Source organism: Ictidomys tridecemlineatus, unplaced genomic scaffold, assembly GCF_052094955.1.
Source record: "Ictidomys tridecemlineatus isolate mIctTri1 unplaced genomic scaffold, mIctTri1.hap1 Scaffold_50, whole genome shotgun sequence".
Classification (NCBI taxonomy): Eukaryota; Metazoa; Chordata; class Mammalia; order Rodentia; family Sciuridae; genus Ictidomys; species Ictidomys tridecemlineatus.
This window is the reverse complement of record NW_027523264.1, coordinates 814677-826867: the sequence shown is the minus strand read 5'-3', so window position 1 is coordinate 826867 and position 12191 is coordinate 814677. Positions and strand designations below refer to the sequence as shown.

Genomic DNA, 12191 nt, shown 5'->3' with positions numbered 1-12191 from the left:
TTCCACAGTTTTTCCCTACCCACTCCCCATTCCCTTCTTTTTCTTTTATTGATTTTATTTTTTTTAATACACGACAATGGACAATTCTTATTACACATATAGAGCACAATTTTTTTTATCTTTGTATAAAGTATGTTCACGCCAATTCACGTTATTCATGTACTTGGTTTTTTTTTGCATTACAATTCTTATTACACATATATACCACAATTTTTCGTATCTCTCTATATAAAGTAGGTTGACACCCAATTTGTGTCTTCAGACATGTTCTTTGGATAATGATGTCCATCACATTCATTAGGAGGCTAATCCCCTGCCTCCTTTCTTTCCCTCACTCCCCTCTTCCCTATCTAGAATCCATCTATTCATCCCATGCTCCTCCTCCCTACCCTATTATGAGTCAGCCTCCTTATATCAGAGAAAACATTTGGCATTTGTTTTTGGGGGATTGACTAACTTCACTTAGCATTATCTTCTCCAATGCCATCCATTTACCTGCAAATGCCATGATTTTATTCTCTTTTAAAAATGTTCATAGTGTATATATGCCACATTTTTTAAAATCCATTCATCCACTTAAGGGCATGTAGGTTGGCTCCACAGTTTAGCTATTGTGAATTGTGCTGCTATAAACATTGATGTGGCTGTGTCCCTGTAGTATGTTGTTTTTAAGTCCTTTGGGTATAGTCCAAGGAGAGGAATAGCTTGGTCAAATGGTGGTTCCATTCCCAGATTTTCAAAGAATCTCCATACTGCTTTCCAGATTGGCTGCACCAATTTGCAGTCCCACCAGCAATGTATGAGTGTGCCTTTTTCCCCACATCCTCTCCAATACTTATTGTTGTTTGTCTTCATAATAGCTGCCATTCTGACTGGAGTTGTATCTTAGTTTTGATTTGCATTTCTCTGATTGCTAGAGATGTTGAAAATTTTTTCATATATTTGTTGATTGATTGTATATCCTCTTCTGAGAAGTGTTTGTTCAAGTCCTTGGCCCATTTTTTGATTGGGTTACTTGTTTTTTCAGTGCTTAGCTTTTGAGTTCTTTCTATACCCTAGAGATTAGTGCTCTATCTGATGTGTGAGGGGTAAAAATTTTCTCCCAGGATGTAGGCTCTCTGTTCACCTCACGGATTGTTTTCTTTTGTTGACAAAAAAACTTTTTAGTTTGAATCCATCCCATTTATTGATTCCTGGTTTTAATTCTTGTGCCATAGGGGTCTTATTAAGGAAGTTGTGGTCTAACCCACATGATGAAGTTTAGGGCCTACTTTTTTCTTCTATTAGACGAAGAGTCTCTGGCTTAATTCCTAGGTCCTTGATCCATTTTGAGTTAAGTTTTTGTGCATGGTGAGAGTTATGAGTTTAATTTCATTTTGTTGCATATGGATTTCCAGTTTTCCCAGCACCATTTGTTGAAAATGCTATCTTTTCTCCAGTGCATGTTTTTGGCACCTTTGTCTAAAATAAGATGATTGTAATTTTGTGGGTTAGTCTCTGTGTCCTCTATTCTGTACCATTGTCCTACCAGTCTGTTTTAGTGCTGAAACCATGCTGTTTTTGTTACTATTTCTGTGTAGTATAGTTTAAGGTCTCATATAGCAATACTCCCTGCTTCACTCTTCCTGCTAAGGATTTCTTTAGCTATTCTTGGTCTCTTATTTTTCCAGATGAATTTCATGATTGCTTTTTCTATTTCTATGAGGAATGCCATTGAAATTTTGATTGGAATTGCATTAAATCTATATAGCACTTTTGGTAGTATGGTCATTTTGATAATATTAATTCTGCCTATCCAAGAGCAAGGTCGATCTTTCCAGAAATAGTAAATGAATTCAGCAAAGGAGCAGGATATAAATCAATACCCATAAATCAAAGGCATTTCTGTATATCAGTGACAAAGCCTCTGAGAAGGAAATGAGGAAAACTACTCCATTCACAATAACCTCAAAAAAATGATACTTGAGAATCAATGAAAGAAGTCAAAGATCTATACAATGAAAACTACAGAACCCTAAAGAGAGAAATCAAAGAAGATCTTAGAAGATGGAAAGATCTACACATTCCCTTCTTAAAAGGAGAAAGGGAGGAGGAGGGAGAGAGAGAGGGGGAAGGTGGTTAGGGTCAGATCAGAATATGATAGCCCAAAGGGTGAGGTTTTTGCCTGCTGAGAACTTCTAACTGAAGGAGATTGGAATCCCAAAAGCAACCTCAGCAGCAAAGCCTCTGCTCTCCTCCTGCCCTCCTTTCCATTCACCCTTCTCTCCCAAAGCCAGTCATAAAACCTAGAAAGCGCTCTTTCTCTCTTTCTCTTTCTCTTTCCTTCCCTCCCTGCTATTCCCTTACTGTCCCCCTACCCTCCCTTACCCCTCCCTTACAAACCCTCATTCCAGACAGGACCTGCCTTAGGTCCAGAAGGAAACAAAGCTATACAGAGAGGCCAAGAAGAATCTGACCAGACAGGGCTTGCTGGGACCCTGGCAGCCTTTTACCATTAGCTCACACCCCCTTTTCCAGTCATTTCTACATGGCCATACATTCTTCATGGAACATAAACAAAAAAACAGGAGTTTTCCCTGGATCTGTAGGTCTTTTTTTCTGAAGGCTTTTAGGTCAAATAAAATTCTATTAAATAATTGTTATGATTTTTAAAATGTAAAGATATATACTAGTTCATAAATTAGAAGAAGCAGTTTATAAAGATAGACTCTTTCTGAAACTCATCTGAATTTTTATTGCAGTTCCTGGACCTTTTATACACCTATAGAATTAAGATACTGTATTAGTGGTAAGAGGATAAACAGTCCGGTAAGACAGAATAGAAAACTCAGAAAGTGATTGCCACATGATTTATGATTGAGGTGGGACTGCAGATCAGTGGTGGAAAATGTCAGTCTTTTTAATGAGTAGTGCTGAGACAATTGAGTATTTATGTGAAATTGAATAAAATTAAAGCTCCTACTATACACCGTAGTCAATAATTCTATGTGACATATAGAATTAAGTGTGAATGGCAAAACTATGCTTTCAAGATAATACCTTTATGATTTTGGAGTGGGGTAAGTTTTCTTAAATATGACATAAAAAGCACTCATTGTAAAGGAAGATATTAAGAAATTTGAATATTACTAGCAGTAATATAATAATATCTTTTGGAAGAGTGAATTGGATAGGGTGGGGGGAAGGACACTCCCAGGAGGCTGATCATATCTTTCCTAGATCTGATACTAGTTATACAGGTGTATTCACTTTGTGGAAGTTCAGCAAACTGTACTAACAATTTGTGCATTTTAAAATGTATATGCTCTACTTCAACAAAAAGTCTTTATAAAGGAAAACTACTAAGAAGCTATTTGTAAAACATTTGTCCAGCAAAATAATAGAGACCTCCTACAGCTCAATAAGATAGACATCTCAATAGAAAATCGAGCAAAATAATTGAACACACTTCAGAAAAGAGGAAATCATACATTTGATTTATTCTAAAAGGTGGTCAACCTTATTAATCTTCAGAGGAATGCAAATTAAAATGATTGATCTCTTTATACCAAAATTGGCTAACATGAAGAATCTGAGAAAACAGTACCTAGTGAGGATGTGGAGCAATGGGAACACTACTGAACTTGGGCTAGGAATAAAAGTTGGCACAACCACCTTGGGAAATGGATTGTCATTACATAGTAGGTATGGAGGTAACATGCCAGGTGACTTAGTGATTCCCCTGTTTCAGAAATGGGTGCTTATGGGCACTAGAAGATGTTAGAAGAGTATTTATAATAGCCTGTTAACTATATCCAAACACTTGAAGTAATTCAAATGTCTATCAACACAAGAATGTGTACATAAACTGTAGCATATTTATACAGCCATGTACTACATAATAGAATGAACTTTTCTGCAGAAAAATTCATATATGATATACATACATATGAATATGTATGTATATATATAAATATAAATGTATACATATTCACATTTTTCATAAAATTTCAGAAGTGTTTCTTAACTTTCTGAAGTTCATCCCAGATGTCCAGGTACAAGCCCCTCTTCTAAAAGTACCTTCACTTGTCAATCAAAGAACATGCATAAAAGGTATTATGTATATATTTAATGATATCAGCCTGAGCCCATTTAGGTTTGTTAATGCAACAGTGGAATGCAGCCTCCAGGCCTTCCTATTATTGCATTTGTCTGTATTGTCTTCATATTTGTTTAAATTAGAAAGTAATACATTTTTAACAGCACTGTTGAGGTACAATTTGCATTTCATAACATTTCCCTTCTGTAAGTATAAAATTCATCGATTTTTGACACCTCTATAGAGTTTTGCATCTGCCATCACTATACAAGTTCAGAATATTCCCATCACCTCCCAAAATTTCCTCAAGCCACATTTGCCATCAATCAAATGTGTATTTTCAAATGTAGTGTGTTGATTACTTCATGTATTTCAAATAACTCATCATTAAAAGTAGCATAACACATTGTTGAATAGAAACTTGAAAAACATCAACCAAAATCTTTTGTTAAGTGTATTTTGAGGTTCTGTATACATACTTGATTAAAATCAGCTTATTTGCATCTGTTCTCTATTGGTAGTTTCAAAAAAGGGAACATACTGAACAGTTGATTTCTTCCTTCATATGTTCTTGGTGGGTGAATGTTGTCATGTTGTTCTGGTGGGTTTTAGTTTTAAAAATTTTAGTTGGTTTTGGAAAAAATGTTCAGTTATACAAATGGCCATTTTATATGTCAGTCTGTATAGTACTAATTTCTGAGGGAATAAATCATACAAAATAGAATGAAGAATAGAAGTTAGACTATATAGTTAAATTAAAACATAAATATCAAATTGTAAATTATTTTCTTTATTAGGAGTAACTAAAGAGAAGAATGTATTGATCAACTGTTAATTAAATGTCTCAGACTATAGAACAGAATAACAAGTATTTTAAAAGCTTTTCTTGTCTTTGTTCTACCACTTCATATTAAGATGCTGAATATAATATAGAAGTACATATTGAATATAAATATTATGTGAGCATATTATACTATTATGTATCATTGGGCTTCCTCAAGTGATGTTTTTAACATACTTTTATTATACATACTATATACTATTATTATAGAAATTATTATTTCTGCTTAAAGGTGATTGTATGGGTGGGAAATGCAGATATATTATGTGTAAATTTAAATATTTTTCTAAAAAAGTATAACATCAGATGTTCATGAATTTTGGAAATAAAAATACATAATGCCTAGCTAGTTCCTAAGAGGTAGGCTATATCTTCTGTTTGTCAAAGTATTTACTCTGCATTATTGGTGGAGCTAACTTTTATTGAGGTTTCTCTGTTGCCAGGTACTTTATTACCAAGGTTGCCATCAGAACCGGGAATGACATTACTCACTATCAGGATTGAGAAAATTGGTCTGAAAGACGCTGGACAGTGCATCGATCCCTATATTACAGTTAGTGTAAAGGGTAAATAACTGGCAAATTGCATTATGTTTTTTCTCATATGGGACAAAGTTTTTGACAGGGGATGATCTTGTATATGTGACAACTTACTTTAATGCATTCTATAATGAGGCAAAATCCTAGAAGAGATCATAACAGAACATAGTTCGAAAGACTTAAAAAAATATTTCCTACTTATACACTCACTTTTGCTTTTGAGTTTGTATAGATTTTTGCTCTTCAGATTCCATCTAACGTGCAGACTAAACATACACATTGTCCTTAAAAGCAGCTACAGCCTTCAGGATGTAGATTAACAATAGCACCCCTCACCTTCTCCTACCCAGTCTATATTCATTTCTCTCCACAAAGCCCCATGTCCTCTTTTCCCATCTCTCCTGCTTCAACCCCTTCTTCTTCCTGTGCTACTGAGGTATCTACTTAGGTGAGTCCTACAGAGGCAGATGAAAATCAGGGGACAGGGAAGTAGGGTGCGTCCATAACATCCATGCCCTGAAAGCAATCCCGTGGGATGATGATGTGATTAAGGAATAAATTATACCATTTTACAGAAATAACTATAGTTAGTACAAACGGCTTATTTTAATCTATAGTTTTGCACCAAAGGAACAGATTGGTGCTGAAATTAAATGGAGGAACTTTTATCAATTGACCACAAAGAAAAACATTTATTTAAAGAACAGAATCCACAGCACTAATACTGGTACACTTTTAAATTCCGATGTTACCAGTTATCAAATATATAGTATACTGGAAAATATTTACATTGTTTCATAGGCCATTTGTAAAACTGCATACTCATTCAGAAAGTATACTTAAAACACAAAAATATTTAATGATGTTGTAAATGTTAAATTACCTTTGCATATGTTAAACTGAAATATTTTTATGTAAATATTTTTTAATTATTAAATGTACTAAATTGTTTTTGAGCTTTTTGAGACACATAAATGAATAACACATAAACACTGAGGAGTTATTAAATGAGTCCATGTTGCATTTGACTAAACTGAGATTTTAAAAACCAGAAAATTAAAACTATATATAACGTACCATCTGGTTGTTGTAAATTCAGGGTATGTTGTAAACAGTATAACCAGAATTTATATATATGAAAAATTATTCATTAACAAAAGGTTTTTTGTTGGCTGTTCTCATCCATTTTTGGTTCTTAACAGGGAAATTATGATAAGGTTAGGTTTAAAGGCTTTTCTAAATAAGTCATACTTGATCAAAGTTAGAAATTGGTGGCAGAGCTCCATGTGGCAAATTAAATACTCCAGATTTTTTTTTTGCATAGAAAAATATAGTGGGCTATTCCCTAAGAAAAACATGTTTGTTCTTTTTACCACTTTACTATGAAGATCAAGTTTTGTCCACTTGGCCATGTAAAGGCTTCCTTGTCCCCTTCATGAGGTCTCCTATCCAGTCTATATTCATTTCTCTCCACATACCCCATGAACTTCAACAACTGTCACATACTTGCTCACACCAAATAGGAATCTCTTAACCTGAGAATCTCCTCTCAGCTCTTTCCATGCCTCTTTAGGAACTGTAACCTTTGCAGTTTCTATATTTTCCGTCTGTATATGTGAATGCTCATAAGCAGAAACTTTTCTCCAGATCTGAATGGCATAGATTTAACTCCTGTGCAAGATACTCCTGTGGCTTCAAGAAAAGAAGATACATATGTTCATTTTAATGTGGACATTGAGCTCCAGAAGCATATTGAAAAATTAACCAAAGGTTTGTAATTATCAGTTACTGACTTCTTAAGGACACAGTACTTATCTGGGTTTGTGTTCATAGTGTACTTAACACAAGATCTTATGTCACATAGTTATGAATATTGACTTAAAGTCAAATCAATTTTTTTAAAATATGAGAATTAGCAGTTGCATTATCTAGTTGTGTAATAATGTGGTTAAATATTATTTGATAGGGAAGTTTTTCTCATAATACAGAGTTAAGGAAGCAGGTTCCCTAATAATTACCTTAAGTCCTTTTAGGAACCTAATGATTACTTTCTAACAGTTAAATTATTTTTTTTCTTTCAATAAGATGCATTGGGTAAAAAGATACTATAACTGGCAGTTAGTTTGTAAGAATATGGAAAGGACAATCTGGGCGTGGTTGTTTCAGGAGGGAGAGAAATGATATAAGGTAGAATTTTTTTTAAAGGAACTCTTAAATTTCTATTCTATCTAATATAGGTGCTTATTGAAACCATTTTTATAGGTACTGCTGATACTTAAGTAACTTCTGTTTTTCTTGTGGTATTTAATATTTTATATTCTTTGGTAGTTTATGATTCTACCTGTGCACATAACTTACATTCTTGCTATACAATTTTGTTGTACTTTGTAGAATTAAATGATATGGAGAAATGTCACTCAGACATGCTAGTACCAGAGCTTGGAGTGACAGCCACAGTGAGTTATCAACAGTTGTGTCATCAGACTGTTTGACACGTTACTTTGTAAAATCATAGGCTTCTGGTGACACATAAGAAATGTGTGGTCTCTGGCTTATGTTGTTTGTTTTAATTCCTTAGGTGCAGCTATCTTCTTTGAATTCAAACACTACAAGCTTACAAAAAGGTTTACCAGCACCAAATGTTTTGCTTTCATGGAGATGGATGAGATTAAACCTGGGCCAACTGTAATAGAACTGTAAGTGATATACATATAGGATTCATACTTTTCTAATGGTTACTAGTTCATGTTTCTTCTTAGTCCCTCTTATCGAGAATGTAACATTGGAGTAGATCAATCATCAAAGTATTTTAAATCTATTGTGGTGACAGATACAAGAAACCCACTGACTTTAAAAGAAATTGCAGTTATTGACCAAGAAACCACTTTATCTTCATCTACATCAAACTTTGCACAAGAAATGATTCTGACATGAGTAGTGTCTAATTTCTGTGAATTTTACCACTCAGTAGAAACCATCATAGCTCTGTGTAGCATATTCATCCTTCAGGAGGCAGGAAGTGAGCCGTACCTATAGGCCAGTGAGTCCATTGCAAAGCTGTACCACAGAACTAAAGTCTAGCACCTCATTGTTATGACTCCTTTGGATACAGTTTTATTGTAGATTTTGAAACTTGTTTTTACTTTCCTATTAATTGTGCAATTAATAGTCTGTTTCCTAATTTACCACTGTTCCTACCCTGCTTCCTGGAACAATACTGCTGTGGTAGGTATGCTCATCTTCAAACTTAATACAGCAATAAGAATGTGCTAGGATTTACACATTTGCTCACTTTTGCTCCAATATGGTCTTTTGATTTGAATTAACTTCAAACTTTTGAATTGAAGTGGGTAGGATAGTACCAGATTGCTTTGAAAGGAAATTGGATCAGTTATGGTCTGTCTTATAGGCTGTTCCTTAGAGCTGACCTAAATTCACCCTCATCTGATAGTTCTACTTAGAAATAGTGTGCCTTGATCAGATCAATATCCTATATGGGAGTGTTCCCCAGATTGTAGCTGTGATTTTTTTTTCCAGATGACCAGATTGTTTTTCTGAAAGTGAGCACATTTTTAGTCATGTTGATTAGTTGTTCTACATCACATTGCTATTGTTTCTAGGGTTAACATTAATGATTCTAGGGTTAACATTAAAACCATCTCTCTCAGAATAATTACAAATTTTGGGGTGGGTTTACGTCTTCTAAATCATGTCATCTAAAAAATTGAGTCAGATGCTAATGAGATACTTTAGGAACAACTGCTGTTTTTCTGACAACTGATTGTGAAACCTTAAAACCTGCATACCTTGTCTTTATAAAGTGATGAGTATGAAAAATCTGAAAAGATATATATTTTTTTAATATAGGTAGATATGACTGCCATTTATTTCCTATTTAGATATATTGACATTCATATAAAAATATGCAGGTCATTAGCCTATTATAATTTTACTATTTACATTACTTTTAACTTGATGAGACATAAATAAAACTTTCATAGTACACAAGGTGCATATTTGATACACAGAACATAAAGATTTGTGAGGAGCTTTTTTGTGGGTTACATGTAGAACCCACGTATTTTAATATTCACTATTTTAAATGAACAATGCATGAAGGGAATGCAATACTTGGCCTATTTTTAAACTAGTGTAAACCCTAATCATACCATCTGTTTGCTTTTTAAAACAAATAACAGTTGTTTTAGCCCTTGCACTTCAAGAGATCTAGTCTTTAATTTTTCAGTTGTCTGTTAGGTCAGTTTTGTTTACTAGACTCATAAAACTATATGAGCCTGAAAGAATTATCAACCAAATTTAGTCTTTTCTTTCATCTGGATTGGGTTAATTTCACAAGTGCAAAAATAGTTCAGTCTACAGTAGTTCTAGGAAATGAAGAATTTGCCTTAATAAAATGTTCACTCAACTGAAACTCTGAGTAGTCAAAATTTCCAGACTGTAAACTTCTCAAGAGAAGGGCCTCATCTTCTCCATGTCATGTATACTTTCCAAGGTGCTTGGCAGCACTCTGTACCCTGTGGAGTACTCAGTACCTTTTTGTTTGATGTTACTGATGTTTGATGTTGCTCCCTTAAAATATGCTATTAAAATGTAGCAAAATGGATACATTGTTCTTTCTGTTCTCTCATACTATAAAACATGTATATCAAAGTGATAATTTAAAAAAAAACAAACCTTTTTTTTTTTGGTTGTAGATGGACACAGTACCTTTATATTTATATGTGGTGCTGAGGATCAAACCCAGTGCCTCACATGCAACCCCACCCCAGCCCCTCAAAGTGATAATTTATATGAAGAAACATTTAGCATCCTTCACATAAGAATGCTTTTTTTAACCTCTATTTATTTATGTGGTGCTGAGGATTAAACCCAGGGCCTTGCCTGTGCTAGGCAAGTACTCTACCACTGAGCCACAACCCCAGCTTCCACCAAAGAATGGGGTTATATGAAAAAAAAAAAAAGAGGATGCTTTGTATGAATGTCTTTCATCAGCATTAAACAAACTTAAATTGAACATTGTCATCAGCTTAGCTTTAATTCAGACCTGAATGACCAAACCTCCCCCCCAAAAAAAAGGTGATTTTATCTTGAAGCAGTTAACACAAAGCAATCTGTATCTCACAAATTAGTTGTTTAAATTTACTTTCTAGTGTGGGAGGAGATGAGTTACTGGACAATAATTACAACTATAGCAATAATACTTTCAGGTTGAAACACTACTGCTTCACAAATGAAATGATTTTAGTAACTAAATTCAAACACAACTTGCTGGAGAGAACTTCTAAAACTTTTGAGATACAAAAGTATACTTGAATCAAGGGACAGTATTCTCTACACAACCTGTATATGGGCAGCTACCTTGGGCTTTGCTACAGAAGTGGTACAATCAATCAGATGGATGTAAGGAGAGGCAACTATGGGTGGGTTCAGAACTGCTCAGATAAACTATGTAGAATGCATTATAACTTACTAATAAATACAAAAAAGGCTTTAGAGGGAAAACTACTGTTGCTTTGAATAAAATAATAAATCTGCCTTTTCTTGAAAATCTATCTTCCTAGCTGACATCACCTTTATTTAAATGCTATTTTAAAATTAGAAGTTAAGTAACTTCAGCATTGCCTTGTGTCCTGTAGAGGTTGAAAGATACATTCAAAATGTGTTTGTGACTTAAATTTTATTTTACATGGTTAAAAATGGCATAAGCTATTATATGGTTTTCCTCTTACACACAGCTGCTGCTTCTAATATTAAATGGAGGTTATGTAGATAGAATTTGAGTCCTTTAGGAAGAATTCATTTTTATTCTGAGTTATCTTCAGTAGTTTAGAGATTTTGTTTCACAGAGATTTTGTTTCACACTGAAGCTTTTGCCCCTATTTTGAGAATACTTAGGGGACATAAAAAAACAATGATATGTTATGTTCTAGGTTTCAACAATCCTATTACTTTCTAGAATTTAAAAGAATGGAAGAATATGGTCTAGCAGTAAACAAAAGTATCAGGCTTTTATAATTTTATTTAAATCTTAAACCTCTTAAAATGTACTGTTAAAATTGCCGTAATTAAAATTACAGTTCTGGAGAGCTAGTTCTTAGAAACATTGTTTTAAAAACAGTAGTTACAGATCCAGGACTTGCTTTAATTGTTTTTTAAATAAAATATGTTTGAGTATCTATCAAAAAAAAAGAATTTAATTCAGCCGGTAGTTGCTGAGTAAAGACATTATAAGCCTTAGAGTTTCATTCATTCTTAGAGGATTATACTTTTCTAATTTTTTTTATCATATTCCTTGAAAATCAGTGGGAAGGTATGGGAAAGAGAAGAGTGTGTTGTGTACATTTTTAAAAAGAAATTTCCTTATTTTTTATAGACACAACATACCACCTTATATTTTACTGTTACAATGCAATAATGGCAAAAGCAGTAGCTCTTGCTACTAATGTAAACTCATTCTCAGAAAAGCATTCTCACATGGACAGTGGTTAGAAAAAAGTACATGAATGTGCTACAAAAATAGAGCCACAAGACTTCTCACAAGTAAAAGAAATCCTCTGTAGAAGTCCACAGTTGACCAAGGTCCAGCCTCCTTAACAGTGAGCAACAGGGAATATGCTGCCAAGTCACTATCTTCAGTTCTGAGAGTGTGTTTACATGCTTCCCCAATGGCACAAAATCTCATGACGATCCAATGAATCAACAGACACTTGGG

At 34.0% G+C, this 12191-nt stretch overlaps 1 protein-coding gene across 1 annotated transcript in view; it reads left to right on the top strand.

The window, feature by feature from the left end:
• LOC144373820 (axin interactor, dorsalization-associated protein-like) overlaps nucleotides 1-8173 on the top strand; it is a 28720-nt gene extending 20547 nt beyond the window's left edge. Inside the window, exons 3-5 of the mRNA XM_078036799.1 lie at nucleotides 5363-5485; nucleotides 7106-7228; nucleotides 8037-8173. Coding sequence (XP_077892925.1) covers nucleotides 5398-5485; nucleotides 7106-7228; nucleotides 8037-8158 — 333 coding nt within the window. The 5' untranslated portion in view covers nucleotides 5363-5397 and the 3' untranslated portion in view covers nucleotides 8159-8173. The remainder of the gene's footprint in view (nucleotides 1-5362; nucleotides 5486-7105; nucleotides 7229-8036) is intronic.
• Nucleotides 8174-12191: the final 4018 nt, after the last annotated feature.